This window comes from Diabrotica undecimpunctata, chromosome 1 (genome assembly GCF_040954645.1).
Source record: "Diabrotica undecimpunctata isolate CICGRU chromosome 1, icDiaUnde3, whole genome shotgun sequence".
NCBI lineage: Eukaryota > Metazoa > Arthropoda > Insecta > Coleoptera > Chrysomelidae > Diabrotica > Diabrotica undecimpunctata.
Genome location: NC_092803.1, coordinates 74,403,405 through 74,421,711, shown reverse-complemented (window position 1 = coordinate 74,421,711; position 18,307 = coordinate 74,403,405). Strand labels below are relative to the sequence as shown.

At 32.2% G+C, this 18,307-nt stretch overlaps 1 protein-coding gene across 1 annotated transcript in view; it reads left to right on the top strand.

Moving 5' to 3' along the window:
• The window catches only part of LOC140432302 (uncharacterized), an 803,181-nt gene extending 787,731 nt beyond the window's left edge, over positions 1 to 15,450 (top strand). The window contains exons 20-21 of the mRNA XM_072520128.1: positions 2,382 to 2,494; positions 15,075 to 15,450. Coding sequence (XP_072376229.1) covers positions 2,382 to 2,494; positions 15,075 to 15,354 — 393 coding nt within the window. The 3' untranslated portion in view covers positions 15,355 to 15,450. The remainder of the gene's footprint in view (positions 1 to 2,381; positions 2,495 to 15,074) is intronic.
• The last annotated feature ends 2,857 nt before the right edge of the window (positions 15,451 to 18,307 follow it).

Genomic DNA, 18,307 nt, shown 5'->3' with positions numbered 1-18,307 from the left:
GTTCATGAAAATGTTTAAATAGTAGAACCCATTTGTCAACATAATCAATTTGTATCGTCGTGGAATTCCATTCATCATTATTTGATGCTATAAAAACTTTCGTAAGTGACAGCTCGTCAAAAAGGTTGTCAGTATTAATATTTTGTCGATCGTCCGAACCGTTTATTTTGTTTATAATCTCAGCAGATCCTTCGAATTCGTCCCATTTCAATACGTGATTCAGTCCAATCCATTCGAAAATGTCGGCTCCTCCAAAACTGTCTTCCCACAATTCAATGTATGAAATGCATCGTCGGTAAAACTCAGTTACTTCTGTTTGAAATTTATGAATATCCTGGCTACTACCAAGATTCTTTAATAATAATTGTTTCGCTCTTTGTGGTACAAAATTGCTGTCCATGCGTTCTTGAACATTAGATTTCAATCTTCTTAATTCCAAAATAATGTCAGTCGCACATGCTTCACTTTTTCCATGAGTAGTACAGTCTTGGTAAAATCGTTTAATTGTCCATGCACAAACCAAAAATATAACTCGCCCGTTTCACTTTCAAAAAAATCTCGCATTGCACGTGGACAATTATCTTGGGAAAAAAATATGCTTTTAGTCCTTCGAATATATTTAGAATTTTCTCAATTGCCGGCAAAAGAGAAAGAAATCTGGTGCTTCCATGTTGGATTAGGTTTTTATATTTCAAATTTACACATTTACAGAATTCCTTCAACTGAGTTACTCGAACTGCGTAGATATGAAAATGTTTATATATTTTGACAACTACTGCTTCAATTTCGATTGGTAAACCATCCACGGCATTTCGAAGTGCATTGTGTACAATATGTGCGCCACATCCAATTCCTACAATATCTACACCGAGTTCTTGTTTAAGTCTTCTGTAAACATTATTTTGTCCTCTTAACAACTCCAAAATTTGTATTACAATTGTCGCCAGAAAATGCAGCCACTTTTTTTGTAATGTCATAACGACGTAATGTTGAAATTATATTTTGAGTCAATATTTCCGATGTCTCACCTTGAGCGGACTCAAAATTCAATAGTTTCACATGTACACCTTCTAATGGTAAAAAGTATCTAACAATAATCGGTGCCAGTTTGATGTGCTTTTTATTTGAGGTATCGGGTGTCGTTAGTAACACTTACGAAAAAAACCTTCTGTAAGTCGGTGTGTAACTCTGACAAAGACAAAGGTGCCAACACATTTAATATGATCGCTTCACATTTGGTTCTCGCAACCCCAAATTTTGATTCAAAAAATTTTGAAATCAATTTCGACGTACAATCAGATGTTTTGAATGGGATCATCATTTAAAAAAAAAATTGATAGAAGAAGTACTTGCAATCGCCGTTACACCAGTCTTGTGTTTTGAACACTTTAAGTGATCTTTAATATCTGCTCGCCCACCGTGTGCAATTGAAAATTCTTAAAAACATTGCTGGCATTTCACCCTGCTATTGTTACTACAAACTTTTTTATAAAAGGATAATCTTTTTCAAAATCGCTTGTGAATTTGCAATTTCTTTTTGGCATTTTAAATCAAACACAGAAATTAAATAAAACACAAAGTGTTTTCGTATTTTACCACAATTCACAAAAAAACGAAAAGTAATCGCACTGCAAGTGATTAGGGTAAAATGAGATCTGTTTTTTTTTTAATTCATCAATTCTTGATTTTTTAATGTTTATATTCGTTAACGACTCACTAAAATATTGTGTAATGTAATACGGTGAATTGCTGAATTGGTCATTTTGATGATTTCGAGAATTAAGCACGTCTTCTGTGGGAACCCTATTAAAATATCTTATCAATCAGATGTGCAATTAAGTTTATAAACGATTCTAAAATAAAAATTTAAACATCCTTATAACAATTTTCTGTGGCAAAAAGATTTTTTGTCTAATGCCATCTCTCTCTCTCACACACACACACTCACACACACACACACACACACACACACACACACACACACACACACACACACACACACACACACACACACAGAGATGTGCAGTCATCATTATTAGAATTGTTTATATAATACGAACGTGAATAATCTTATTTATTATCATATCAATAAATATGAATTCAGGAGGAAAAAAATCATTCGTGTGAAATCACTTAATAAAAATTCAAAATTACGACAGTTTTGTCAAACCGAGACAAAATGACAAACCGGCCGGGACTCCGAGACCGATGCGATGTCTAAAACCGGGACAATCCCGGTTAAACCGGGAGGTATGGTAAGCCTAGCCATAGATATCTTTTTATTTATGATACAATATTTGGAAGGAGAATTTGGTTGCAGACCACTGTTATTAAAAGTGCTATTACCAAAAAATATTTTAATATTAACTTTTGTTTTTTAGGACTTGCAAGAAGTTGAATCCTTGCCTTTAGCTACATCACCAGACTTTTCTAAAATTCACTATGGCAGTCATCAAAAAGTTAGTAGATTACGAGCAATAAGTCATCAAATAAGGTAAGATTATATGGTTAAGCCATAAGTATAAATTTTTACCTTGGTCAAATTCTTTATTTTACCAAAGAGGTAACAAATAAACTGAATGAAATTATAACACTAGCAGAAGAACAACAAGGTTTTATGTCGGGAAGATCATGCACCGACGAAATACCTATTTATAATGAGGCAATTGCAAGAGAAATCAATAGAATACAACAAACCGGCATATCTATGTTTCGTCAACCTTAAGACGGCATTTGTCGGTGTCAAATTAAAGGACGGTATTCACTTATTGTAAGCAAGAGAGATACCTCTAGGAATAATCAAAACGATCGAAAATATCTACCAAAACAACACAAAAGTAAAAGTGAAAGAAGAACTAATCGACTCTATTGAAGCTCGCAATGGGATAAAACAGGGAGAGTCCTCTATTGTTCAACTTAATTATGGATGAAATAATAAAAAAAGTAAAAACTAAAAAAGGATAGGTGCCAAATGGAAGAAAATAACTTAAAATAATCTGGTATGCAGACGACGCAATACTACTCTCTCAAAGTGAAGATGATTTACAACGTATTCTGCACCAATTTAATATAACCAACAGAAAAGTTAACATGTTAATTTCCCCAAAAAAGACAAAATGCATGGTTACAACAGCAAATTTACTAAGATGTAAATTGAATTTGGAAAGTCAGATAATGTGATGGAGTTTAAATATCTAGGCATCACATTATCTAGCTACGGAAAGTTCAAAACTGAAGTGGAAGATCAAGTGAATAGAGCAAACAGAGCCGCAGGCTTCCTGATTGAAACAATATGGAGAAATAAAAATATCGGGAAAGAAACGAATGGCAGAATTTACAAAACAGTCATCAGACCAATAATGATATACGCGGCAGAAACACGACCTAACACATTGATAGTAAGTTACTATGGGACAGAGCTAGAAGTACAGATGTACGACGTAGATGCGAGGTGGAGAACATCAAGAACTGGGTAAAAAATAGAAGAGTAGAATGAAACGATCATAAAAGCCGAATGGTAGTAAAGATGGCAAGAGACGGTTCCCCAATAGGAAGACGATCAGTAGGAAGACCAAGAAAACGATGGAACGACAGCGTACTGGAGTCACATTGAAAAACAGACAGAGTCATGTCTTCATAAAAAGGAGAAGAAGAAGAAGAGAATCAGTGATTGATTTTCTGAGATATAGTGAGCGACTCTGAGATATTAAGCTCACTTTTAACGTTAAAATTCTGGATTAAAAGTTTTATTGCTTGTCAGTATCCCTAAAAAATTCCTAGTCGGTAGATCGCAAAGAATTAGAAAAGTAGATCTCGAGTCCGATTAAGTTGGCCACCCCTGATCTATACTGTCTACTACGTTATAAATTGAACACTTTGGAGCTTCGCCGTTTGAGAGTAGGTATACATGTGTATGCCTACTGTGGCCTATTCTGAGACGTGTTAGGATTATTTGAGATCTTCTGCTAGTTGTTGTTGGTTGCCACGGTGAAATGCTACTCTTTATCTGTTTTAGTTTTAAAACCAAATTTTGCCACTACCGGTTCCACGTACTTAACACTTAATTTTTGAAAAAGGCTTTTAAATCACTTGGTACACTTCCATATTTGGCCTCTGATTCGTCGTTATCGATAGCATCGCGAGCACTTACATTACCTTCGATACCAATCTGGGAAGGTTTCCACAAGAAGTTTACTGTTCTATATGGAAACGTTCGTGTTTATCATCCTAATTAGTCTATGGTTTACCATTTTGTCCATTAAGTTGCTTGTAGAGCATGTTAGGCTGATTGTCCTATGAGAGTCAGATTCTAAACTGAAATTTTGCGATTAAAAAAAGGACAAGGCTTTTAACCAAACTTTTAGGAATTTTTTCTTCAGACAAATTAAATTGATGATCTGAATTAGGTATATACACTACTCCACAATTGAAGTGGATAATTTTAAAATTCCTAAAATTAACATTTTTAAAATAATTGCCTGTACTATACTCTATATGCTATCTTTATTGCTAATATTTTTTGCATGCGGTTTTTTTCTCCCTATTCTTATTGGCCCTTATCTCGTACAAAGAAAGACATGTTGTTCCAAACATGAATATATTATTCGTATAAAAGGGCTTGTATTGACTTTACCAGTTGTCAATAAGTTAAGAAATCTATTTATCTCAAAAACATTATGCCGCAAAGACGTTTAGAACTAGTGCAGCTCGAGCAATTAGTTCGTTGGAACCAACAAGACATAACTCAACAAGAGGTTGCTATGAGGCTAAATGTGTCGCAAAGTGTGATAAGTCGTGCATGGAATCGGTATGTAGCAACTGGATCTGCAACATACAGGCATGGATGAAGATGAAAACGATCTGCAACTCGTCAGCAAGACGTTTTGTAGTTCTGACGGCAAGAAAAAACCCAACATTCACGGCTTCCAGAATTAAGAGTATCTTTAGGCATGCTACTGGAAGAGCGATTTCCAGTCAAACTGTCAGAAGACGGTTACATGCATCCAATTCAAGAGCTAAGACGGCGCGCTACTCATCCACGACTAACTTGGGAGCAGCGTGCATACAGATATCGCTGGGCGATGGAACACTATCAGTGGAATTTCGAAAATTGGGAGGATTGTCTCTTTACTGATGAGTCCAGATTTTGTTTGTATACGAATGATGGCCGAATATTAGTGTGGAGGGAAAGAGGACAGCGTTACTATGAAAATCTGAGAGTTCCAGCCACTCTTTTTGGAGGTGGATCCCTTTGCGTGTGGGAAGGCATATGTTTTGACGGTCGCACGGACTTAGTGGTCTTAATTAATGAGACAATGACTGCTACAAGATATCAAGACAGAGTCATAGTACCAATAGTTGTTCCATTTTTTGGTGCAATAGGCGAACAATTTGTTCTGATTGATGATAATGCTCGCCCTCACCGTGCGAGAATTGTCAACGAGTGTATAGAAGCTTATGGCATTACAAGAATGGAGTGGCCATTGTGTTCACCTGATATGAATTGCATTGAACATGTTTGGGCCAAAATGTCTAGGCAACAAAACAGGCTCTTTTAACAGCCCCAAACCTTAGATCAGTTAATATTATACATTACACGCGATTTGGAAACATATACCGCAGCAGTTCATCAATCATTTAATAAGAGGTCTTCCAAATAGAGTTAGAGTAACTAAGGCGACACAGTGGTGGACTCAGACACTATTAATTTTTTTTTCGGGATATTAGAAAATGAGCAGGAATAGAAATTTTAGGTTGTTAATTTTACAATTTTTGTTTATTTTCTATTTTTTTTTTTCTTAATGAATTTCTTTCTTTCGATTCATCTGTACGAAAATACGAAGTAAAAATAAATCTTTATTTATATCACTCTATTTTTCTATTTGACCTTATGAACAAAAAATAAAATAAACATTTTCATAATATCCACTTCAATTGTTGAGAAGTGTATTAACGAAAAGGGGAAGATGTTTTAAAAATATTACTGTTATGGCGTTAGGCCCAGAGCTGGTGTTATTTAATTCCATTAGGACATTATTCAGTTATTTAGTAGTAAAAGGCAGGTTAAGTAAATTGTCTTCTGTCTTACTTTCTGTCAAATTTTCATATCTATTTTTTTATATTCAAAAACGTTAGATGGAAAATGATTTTCAATAAACGTTTTTGTGGGATCTAGCAGCCGTGGTACAGAGCTACTACTACTTTTCTTTGAAAAAGTTTTTGTCTTCTGGATTTTTGGACGAATTTAGGGAATGTCTTACATTGTACTAAAGAGGCGTCAATGTCAGGTGAAATTCTATCGTTAACGGTGCGTTTTTGAAATTAAGATTCTTGAGAAATATTTCGTTATTTGAGTTGTAGTGTTTAAAACGTGAGAAATTGACACTTGTTCTTGTGATAGTGTATGTGTTGGTTGCCAAATTGCATTATCTAGGCTGAGTAAAGATTTTTAATTATTTGGGCGTTGATCTTCGAGAACTGTTATAAAATATGATTATAAATATGATTATATTCGAATACAGTGGCACCAACTTTAAAGAATGTCTAGGTGAAACTGGTACCAAATCAATATTTTATAATTCGTTAATTAGTATTTCATGAGGTATAGTAGGACACATGTTGGAGAGAGCAATCGTCTCTGGACGTGTACGAACTCATCACTTTATATCCCCCATAAAATTATTAGACCCTCCGAGATATAGTAAACTGATCACCGGCATCCTTTGGAGATAGGTAAACTCATCACCAGTATTTTTGCCCCAATACTCTGGTTTCCAATGCAGAAGATTGCCTGTTACCTGTTACACTTTTCGTTAATGTGGTAATTTATTAAAGAAATCAATCAGACATTATTTTAAGCCAATTGCTTTAAAATAGATATTAATATCGGGTTTCTTACGGTGTCGCCTATTAGACGTATCTGCCAATCTAAACGCTCTTGAGATCTGAAAATTCAATTACATAGGTTTTCTATAGTGAACTTTATAATGAAAATATTGATGAGCATGTGCAGTTTCTGTTTATATCGGAAATAGTCCCCAACTTATTACCTTCCTGTATTTTATAAACGATCAAAGCCTACTAGATGAAACATTATTCTGTGAAACAGCAAAAAAATTAAAAAATTAAAATGTCTCAAAAACTTAAAACATGGAACTGAATTAAATCTTTAGCTATTATTGCAAAACTTATTATAAGAGTACAATTGCAATTCTACATAGAAATTAGTTATTTATACTAAATGGTTTTCCAATCCTGGCACTTTGAATTTTTATCAAAAATATCTAGCAAGAGAAATGTAGAGTATTTCTTAACAAACTTAAATGAACAATATTGACATATATTGTTTAGAGATAAACTTCTAAATATGCAGGATGTTTCACTCTACCACCGTTCACAAAACATGGAAATTGTGTCAAGTAAGAAAAATATCGAAGTTTTCTAGAATTAAGTGGTCTATCACCAAAAATTAGTTTCGAGTATACAAGGTGTTGCATGTGGCATGTTTTGTTGCCGAGAGGGGGCGTTTGGGCCTGTAGGACCCATCGCCGGCTCTTCGGGCTTCTTCCTATCCCCGGAATTGGATCGGGTATTCACCATCTTTGGTTTGTCGCTGGTAGAAAGGTTAAATACTACCGCTGTTATAAATAACAGTTCCAGTGACAAATATCTGTTATAGGTAACGGTTCCAAGGAACAGTTACAAAGTAACAGAGCAAAAATGGAAAACAGATAGGTAAAAATGATCTAAGTATTCCTTGACTTACGGAAGGAATAACTTAGTAAACAATTAAATTAAATGGTATAAAAATATAATGCAAAGAAAAAAATGTTTCTAAGTGTTTCTTGACTTACGGAAGAAACAACTTAGGACAGAAATATAGATAAATGAAATATGTAAATGTGAGAGTAAAATATGGAAATATTTCTAAGTGTTTCTTAACATACGGAAGAAACGACTTAGAGTGGAAAAATAAAATACTCAAAAATATAAAACGAGAAATGCAAAAATGAAACAGATTATAGAAATATGTCTAAGTGTTTCTTGACTTACGGAAGAAACAACTTAGAATAGAAAATAAACAAGAGAATCAAATATAGTAAAATAAATGCACAAATATTTATAAGTGTTTCTTGACTTACGGAAGAAACGACTTATAAAAGAAAATAAGAAAAATCAAATATAGAAAAGATGTGAAAATATTGCTAAGTGTTTCTTGACTTACGGAAGAAACAACTTAGCATAAAATAGAAAATGACAGAAACAAATGTATTAAGTATTTTCTTAACTTAAGAAAAATATCTTAGATAAAATATCGGAAATAATAATGCAACAATGATTATACAAATATTTCTAAGAGTTCTTTGACTTACCGGAAAGGAACGGCTTAGACAAACAATTAAAATAACAAGTCAAATATTCAGAGAAATATTTCTAAGAGTTCTTTGACTTACCGGAAAGAACTACTTAGACAAAGTACAAATCAAAATATAAAATAGAAAAAAGCAAGATAAATATTTCTAAGTGTTCTTAACTTACGGAAGAACAACTTAGACACAAAATACAAGAAAAATAAACAATCAAAATAACTAATTAAAATATCAAACAATCAGTATATGAACAAATATAGATCAAAGTAATATTCTAACCTGAAAAGGTCTGAATATACAATAATGCTAAAATAAAAATGGTATATAAGAAATCAGAAATAAAACAATAACTTAGTAGGAACAATAATAGCACCGACTACGTCTACAGTAGAAGAGGCAAGCTCGAAATATTTATCTTGCTTTTTTCTATTTTATATTTTGATTTGTACTTTGTCTAAGTAGTTCTTTCCGGTAAGTCAAAGAACTCTTAGAAATATTTCTCTGAATATTTGACTTGTTATTTTAATTGTTTGTCTAAGCCGTTCCTTTCCGGTAAGTCAAAGAACTCTTAGAAATATTTGTATAATCATTGTTGCATTATTATTTCCGATATTTTATCTAAGATATTTTTCTTAAGTTAAGAAAATACTTAATACATTTGTTTCTGTCATTTTCTATTTTATGCTAAGTTGTTTCTTCCGTAAGTCAAGAAACACTTAGCAATATTTTCACATCTTTTCTATATTTGATTTTTCTTATTTTCTTTTATAAGTCGTTTCTTCCGTAAGTCAAGAAACACTTATAAATATTTGTGCATTTATTTTACTATATTTGATTCTCTTGTTTATTTTCTATTCTAAGTTGTTTCTTCCGTAAGTCAAGAAACACTTAGACATATTTCTATAATCTGTTTCATTTTTGCATTTCTCGTTTTATATTTTTGAGTATTTTATTTTTCCACTCTAAGTCGTTTCTTCCGTATGTTAAGAAACACTTAGAAATATTTCCATATTTTACTCTCACATTTACATATTTCATTTATCTATATTTCTGTCCTAAGTTGTTTCTTCCGTAAGTCAAGAAACACTTAGAAACATTTTTTTCTTTGCATTATATTTTTATACCATTTAATTTAATTGTTTACTAAGTTATTCCTTCCGTAAGTCAAGGAATACGTAGATCATTTTTACCTATCTGTTTTCCATTTTTGCTCTGTTACTTTGTAACTGTTCCTTGGAACCGTTACCTATAACAGATATTTGTCACTGGAACTGTTATTTATAACAGCGGTAGTATTTAACCTTTCTACCAGCGACAAACCAAAGATGGTGAATACCCGATCCAATTCCGGGGATAGGAAGAAGCCCGAAGAGCCGGCGATGGGTCCTACAGGCCCAAACGCCCCTCTCGGCAACATGGCGCCCAACGTGGGGCGCCATGTTGCCGAGAGGGGGAATTTGGGCCTGTAGGACCCATCGCCGGCTCTGCGGACTTCTTCCTGTCCTCGGAATTAGACCGGGTGTTGACCATCTTTGCTTGTCACTGATAAAATGGTTTAATACTTCTACTGGTATAAAATAACGGTTACCGTGACAAGTATTCGTTATTTTGTAACTGCTCCTTGGAACTGTTACCTATAACGAATACTTGTCACGGTAACCGTTATTTTATACCAGTAGAAGTATTAAACCATTTTATCAGTGACAAGCAAAGATGGTCAACACCCGGTCTAATTCCGAGGATAGGAAGAAGTCCGCAGAGCCGGCGATGGGTCCTACAGGCCCAAATTCCCCCCTCTCGGCAACAGTTTAGATTGTTTTTAATAGACCACCATCTTCAATATTACACCGATTCGCATTAGGCATACTTTTATATCAAATGGATAATGTATAAGTAACATACGTATTTTATATACATACTTTGGTTTGTATTTACTTTACTTTACTTAATCAGTAGACCCATTTGTACCTTTCGGTGTTGGGCCGTTTAAAATACAATTCATTAAATTACAATATTTGACAGTCTTCTGAGGTGTCCTAGCTCTTAATGAACTTTCTCCATTCCTTCCTATTGGATGCCATCTGTGTTGCTTCCTGCCAAGTCTTACCCTTACTCTGCAGTATCTGCGAGATGTCACTGTTCCATTCTTTAATGGGTCTTCCTCTTCTTTTCTTCCCTATTGGTTTGGCGTCCCACACTTTTTTTACTTGTCTATTATTGTCCATCCGGGTTAGATGTCCGAACCATGCCAATTTTGTCTCTTTGAATGACTCGAGTATCGGTTTGATGTTGAGTCTTTCTCTTATTTCTGCATTTCTGATTCTATCAGTTCTTTTTACTCCTATCGTTCTTCTGAGGTATTTCATCCCTGCTGCCTGAATTCTGCTCTGATGTCTTTTGTTTAATATCCAATTTTCTGCTCCATATGTCACTGTAGGTCTATATATTGTTTTGTATATTGTCATCTTGGTCTTTGTTGATATTTCTTTGTTATTAAGGAATCCTCTATTTAGTGCTTGGAATAGTTTTCCAGTGTTTTCCATTCTGTTGTTAAGATCATCCTCGATGTCTCCTTTGTTGTTGATTACTGTTCCTAAGTATTTGTATGAATTTGTCTGTATTATTTTTTGTTGATCTATCATTACTTCTATTTGATCTTCCGTCCCTTGTTTCCTTGATATTTTCACTATTTGAGTCTTCTCTTTGTTTACGTTTAAGTTGTATTTGCTTGCTTCTAGGTTCCATTTCTCTAAGTTGTATTTAAGTTTTTCTGCAGTTTCCGCAATTAATACTATGTCGTCTGCAAATATACACATCTCAGCATTTATCATTTGCATTCTGTTCCAACCGATGCAGTATTTCTTGAATGTTTTCTTACATTCTTTCACTATCTCATCTGGTTTGTATTTAACAGTTTTGTAAATATTAATTTTGTTATTTTTATTGCAATTAAAATCAAAAAAATTTAAGCAACAATCAAATTTTATTAATTAAATGGTGTCTGATATAAAACTGTCATAATAAAAAACCCAAAATTGTTTTGCGTCACATCCAAATATCAACGTAATATCTGGCATACTTTTTAAAATACTCAATGTTTTAAGATGATCTACCTTAAATTTAAAACTGTGACAATGTAACCTTAACAGTTTACTCAGAAATTTAAAAATGTAATATCAGAAAGGATAATCTACTTAAAGCAACAACGTAATATTATGCCTTGTCTACAAGAAACATCTTGTACAGTTGAATTAAAGAACTTAATTAAGCTGATTTTTTTCTGTTTGATCAAAATAATCCGCCACCATGGCGAAACAACTAAAACAACGGTAGAAAATCTACTCACCAGTTATATGACATTTAGCCTTACTCTATTTTGTTGCAGAAGTCTACAAAAGGCAATTCGATTTTATAGTGTTTAGCAATTCAAATTTGAAATTATTGATAACTATTATTTTTCGTCCGTGTTGGCTCAAAATCTTATCAACGAGCAATTAACTATCCATGTTAAAGGAACGACGGCAAATGAAGAGAAATTTTTCTTTTCGCATAGTTTTACTTAGCTGTCAATAGAATTTTGTGGAATTCTAGGCCAGTGATGAGTATACCAATCTCTCGGGGTCTATTTTAAAATCCCTAGTTTTATGGCGGTGATGAGTTTGTACTATGTACGAGGGTATTTATGCTTGGTGATGAGTTTACGTGTATCCTCGTCTGTGCTGGTGTTATTAACCCCCTGATTAAAAAAATTGCATCTTGAACTTTAATGTATCCACTGTTGTTTATGAAATCTTCTACTATTATATAATACATATATATACTACTACCATATAATATTTTTGGGTTAAATTATATTTCCAAATGGGATAAACCAATAGTGGAGTCTGTTACCATCCAGTCCGTTAAAAAAATAATTGGACGGAAGCTGAACTTTTGATGTTGCTGAGAAATATGATTTTGAGGCATTTTGTTGCTTTTGAATATTAGATTGTTTTGCAGTGATTTTAATTTCCGTAGTTAATTAATTTCATTTAACATTTTGTAGACACAAAGAGTTCAACCCTAAGCTTCCCCAAAAACAGGTATATAGGTCTTCGACGACAGGTGTAATTAACGTAAAACCATTGATAAAAAATTTTTTTAGTAACTTCTTCTTCTTCTCTTTATACACACATGACTTTGTCTGTTTTTTAATGTGACCCCAGTAAGTTGCCGTTTCATCGTTTTCGTGGTCTTCCTACTGATTGTCTTCCTATTGGGGAACCGTCTCTTGTCGTCTTTACTACTCTATTTGTTGTGATTCGGCTTATATGAACGTTCCATTCTACTCTTCTATTTCTCACCCAGTGCTTGATGTTCTCCACCTTGCATATACGTCGTATATCTGTACTTCTAGCTCTGTCCCATAATGTCTTACCATCAATTTTTCTAAGTGTTTTCATCTCTGCTGTTTCTAACATCCTTTTTGTCCTCTCTGTGTCAGGTCTGTTTTCTGCTACGTATGTCAATATTGATGACTGTTTTGTAAATTCTGCCTTTCGTTTCTTTCCCGATATAGATAAGAAAATTTTTTTAATAACTTAATTACCAAACTCTCCCAACATAATTAATTCAAAAAACTTTTACGAAGAAATTAAATAAATTTTTTACAATTAGACTAGCCTATATATATATATATATATATATATATATATATATATATATATATATATATATATATATATATATATATATATATATATATATTGATACGATTGGGGTTTATAGAAAATAATTTATAAGTTATATACTAGATAATTTTAGATATAACAAGTATTTGCTTATTTTAATAAGAAGTTAAATACTAGAGAATTTAATAAAAATTATTTATGTGAGGGCATTTTTAAGAAATTAGCATATAATAATTGTAAAAAGTTGTAGTTTAATGTTGTAAATATATTTAAGTGAGCCATGTGCATAGGCAACCAACTATACATGTGAGTGATAGACAGATATACATACTCTCCATTTTAGAAAATAATTGGGAATATAAAGTGGGGTTATAATAATAATGTTAGTTTAAAATGTTTAATTTATATATATTTAATGAGTTAAATGTTTATGCTGATCTGAAAAGCCTAAATGTCAACAAAATTATCAATAGAACATTAATGAATTCTCCAGAATGCAGAATTTGACCTTTGTTTATGTTGGAACATTCTGGAATAATGATTATGTCGGTGGATCGAATAGATACTTTTTTCGAGAACATCCATATAGAAGAAATAGAACTAAATCGAACATGATTTCTTACCATATGGTTCTGGAAGATTGAAAAGATATAAATACCCGTGATTTGGATTCAAGATGGCCAGTTTTCAGTTTATTATGAAAGTTAGTAGAAGATAGACTCATTTAGTTAGTGAAGTCAATTGTTCAGAATTTTCAAGACAGTCAATCAGTTACAAATAGTCCAATTGTTTAATATAGTGAGTTAAATGAAGATTAAAAATTATGCACATTTATAATTATACACAAATAATTATTGAAGATTAAAAAAGTATATTAGAAGAATATTGGAAGAAATTAAAATTATATTATGATTGGAGATTAGTATAAATCAACTTATAATAATTGGATATTGGAATATTGAAAAGAAGAATAAATATAAATGCTGTTTTGCTGGTTTGCTTGGTGGTTTATAAATACTGGTGAAGAAAAATATATCTTAAATTGGTAGAAGCTGATAATTGGAAAAAGTAATTTCACAAAAACAAGGATAACCGAAGTACGAAGACATTCAGTGGTGATTAGAATCTATATAGTGGAAAACAGTTCATTTAGGCATTCAGTGAAAGAAAGGTACAAAATTTTGTTAATATAATTTAGTTAGTGTCATAACAGTTTCAATTTTGAAGATAGTTTGTTTAAATTTTACATTGTCTATAGAATTTAATTAGTTTTATAAGAATATCAATTTAAAGATAGTTTATTTTAAATTTACATTGGCTAGGTTAGATATATATATATGTGTGTTTCATAATAGTTATTATAAAGATAATTTAAAAAAGTACGTACAAACTAATTCTTTGAGAACCGCGATAAAAACCCTATATTATTAAAAATACTCATTGCTCATCATTCAAACAAACAATACATCATAACAATATATATATATATATATATATATATATATATATATATATATATATATATATATATATATATATATATATATATATATAGTTGCAGACTATAGATGGAAAGAGCTGAGGGAGAGCTATGTTCAGCAGTAGACGCATACAGGTTGATGATAATGATGATGAATTGTATATCTGGCATATAACCTAAGAAATTATTTCAACATTTATATTATCCATTAAGTTCACAACAAAGGAATGAGTATTGTTAGTGCTTAGTGTTCGTGCAAATATTAGAAATAGTGAGCTTTATAGTAAATCCTCAACATTACCCAGATCCTTAAAACTTTTTGCAGATATATTACAAAGGGGTACTTTTTTAATATATTAATTTTAAAACCATACGGCTACTTGACAATGTGGCTACTGTCACAAGAGTAAGATAAACAAAGAAGTCTTGCAAGTGGCAAATTGGTGGTGTAATCACACCCTAGTATAATCACACTACGGTGTGATTTCTATTAAAATGTCATAATTGTTTAACTTCAAAATATATAAATATTTATAACATAATATTATGTTGTAGGTTCTTAAGACGCCTCGAGCAAAGTCTAAAAAAGAAAGACCGGACGGTCAGTCCATCGGACAGCTTCGACAGTGACGACGAATCTCCTCGAGCCACCTCTCCACTTTTGCAACCGTCGAAAAACAGTAAAGTTGAGATCAGGAAGAGCAGCAGCATCGGAAAGCTACAAGGAAACCTTAAGGAGAAACGAAGAGGAAGATACGTCAAACCTGGAGATTTTCTGCCACATGAGCAATCATCGCTAAAAGTTGTTTTGACGGGAAGTGGGTACTCCGAGTGAGGAAAGATGGGATTTGAGATCAAAAAACAATATTATTGATTGATAATATCTTTTGATACACGACAACCATGCATATTTTCAGTAAAACAATGATGTAATTATAAAATATCGACAAAAAGTATTAATTGCTATGTTTATCAAATTTAAAGTTCTTTAAATTTGATAAGGAATTAGGATCATACAGAAAATATAAATATACATAACAAATGTTTGAATAATATATTTAGTCAGACATTTATATCAAAACTATATTTTTAAAGAATTTCTCTTGTATTTATATCTGATATATTTCACAACACTGTAACTTCTTCAGATGTTAAGTTTAACGAGTTAATTTATAATTTTATTATTGGGACGATAAACTATACTGACTACATTTTTATAAAAAATATTTACGGTGATTTATTTTGAAAAATATTTATATAAAAACTGTTTTTAATTATTTATTTTTTATAAGTGAAGTCTGTGTAGTATAGAAGTTTGCTATATTTTAAACGACATTGTTGAAACGTGTTATAGATATACGTTATTAAAAAAATATTTAATCTAAGAACGTTGCCTAGACATAGCTTACATGTACAAATAATCCATAAGAACTACTCTATGAACAGCTTGTATGTTTCTATACCAGCAAGAACCACACGCCAAGTTAATTTTATATTAGTTAGCTTTGGATTTATTTACATGCAGGGTAAATCTAGCACCAAAAATAAAAAAAGAAATACAATTTTACCAGTTTTAATAAAAAATCCCATACTTCTCATCGCGTGGTGCGCACTTTTCACAAACTTTGTTTCCAACTATCACAAATGCCAGTACACATGCTTCAGTATTTTTAAAACTCTTCTCTAAAACGTTATTTATGAATAAATTACTTTAGTGAGTATTGGCATTTCTAATATATATATATATATATATATTCCTTTAAATAATAAATATATTTTTAACATTTTGTGTGTTAATTCACCGAAAATATCTACCTGCTCAATATGCATTAAATGATTTCTAATTTAAAAAACATGTAACAAAATCACTTATTGCTTTATTAGAAAAATAGAAATATTATAAAAAAGGTTAAAAAGGTTTCCTCTTAAAATAGAGCAATAGCATGAAATCGTTAAGAGTTATACTAATTGCTTGCGTTCTTTAACATCTGATGCATTTCTTTTATCTTCATTAAAATATTACATGCCATATCATGTGATTTTTTTTATTTGTGAAATATGACGCCCTAATTAAATTCGTTTATATTCCCATAGTGGACATCACCAAAAAGGGCTTTGGCTAACATATCGTTCGTTTTTAGCATAGATATATAATACAAGATATACTGATCGTTGCATTACCATCCCGTTTCTTCAGTCTGACAGAGAAAACTGACGCAAAGCTGACATTGCATCTTCTAATTTGCCAGGTTTATCGACCACGTGACCTAAATGACCAACGAGAAGGTCACGTAATCGATAAACCTGGCCCAATAGACAAAAATGCAGGTACTGCTTTGCGTCAGTTTTCTCTGTCTCGCTGGGGGAATGCGACTATATTGCAGCAGTCAGTATATCTTGTATTATATGTTTATGGTTTTTAGTTTGACGTTGTTAATTTTGTTGTTATGGTTTTTTTATCCGACAAAAAGGGTGATTACACTGGTCAACACATATTTTCTAATACGGAGATTTTTTGGTATTTTCAATATATTTCGGTATCTTAAAATCAAAGTTAAAAACAAAATGTGTTTATCATCCACCAATCCTGAATAACCAGCTATTGTATCTTGAAAATATATAGATAAGTGAGATATTAATATTGGCCCCCGCCGCTACTGTGTATCTTGTCTTCGCAGGACAAATATCTCAGTTGTACAGAAAAGATGTACATACTTCATCCAATTTTATACATAAAATGCATTATACGTAAAATGCAGTTAAGTGTGTTGATTGTGAATTACCAACAAACTAAAATGCCTAGGCAGTGTGTAAATCAGGATAACTGTTTTTAAGATATGTGTGAGCAACTAACTTTTAAATCACAAAACGCACTCTCACCCCACTTGTATGTAGAGCTTACAACCTATCTTTCGGAGTTAAAGTAGGACATCAAGATAGCCATGGGTCTCTTATATATTTTTTAAGACTTGTGTAACATAATTAAAGCTTAATTAAAAACTACAAAGTGTCGAATGCGTTTGAAGTACCAATGATCTGGAGAGAACCGACAGCCCATGTTATAGATTGTTACTTTGGTCTCGCTAACATTCAGAGCGAGAATATTGTGCAGTATTCCTATTTACCATCAGATATTCTGACCCATAGCATAGCAAAACTCTTTCTATGCTAAAACCACCAAAGACTTTTAGTTTGAACAAAGAAAAACTTAAAAGTTTCAAGGTTCCATCTGGTGATATATAATTAGAAGAGGAAGTACATAATGATCCATTATTTCAAGAACCAGAATATTCCTAAAAACACCATTTAATTTCACAGGCTGAATTTAATGATTTAGAGAGAGCTTTTAAAATAGTTGTGTCCAATTTTTGTCGCAAAAACTTTTGTGACTAAATCAATTACTGCCTAAAGAGAAATAGCATGTAACATTTCTAAAAATTTTCCTCCTATGTGCTTATCTGAATTTCTTTCCAGAAAATTTTGGTGGTACTTCAGTGATGAACATTTTCACCCAGACGTTGTAGACATGAAAAAGCGTTACCAAGGTACATAAAGGCCTAGTCTGCCAGCAGATTACTGTTGGACATTAATCTGTGATGCTCCAGCGAATAAGTATAGTCGTAAAACATCTAGAAAATTAAGTGTGGATAATAGAAAAAAATTCAAGTTTATTTGCGGCTTTCTGATGATTATACATAATAAACACCCAGTTTTATCCACATCACAAAAAAGTTGATTTTTGTTAGCCGATGTTATTAGAACATTGCGTAATTATTGATTCATTGCGG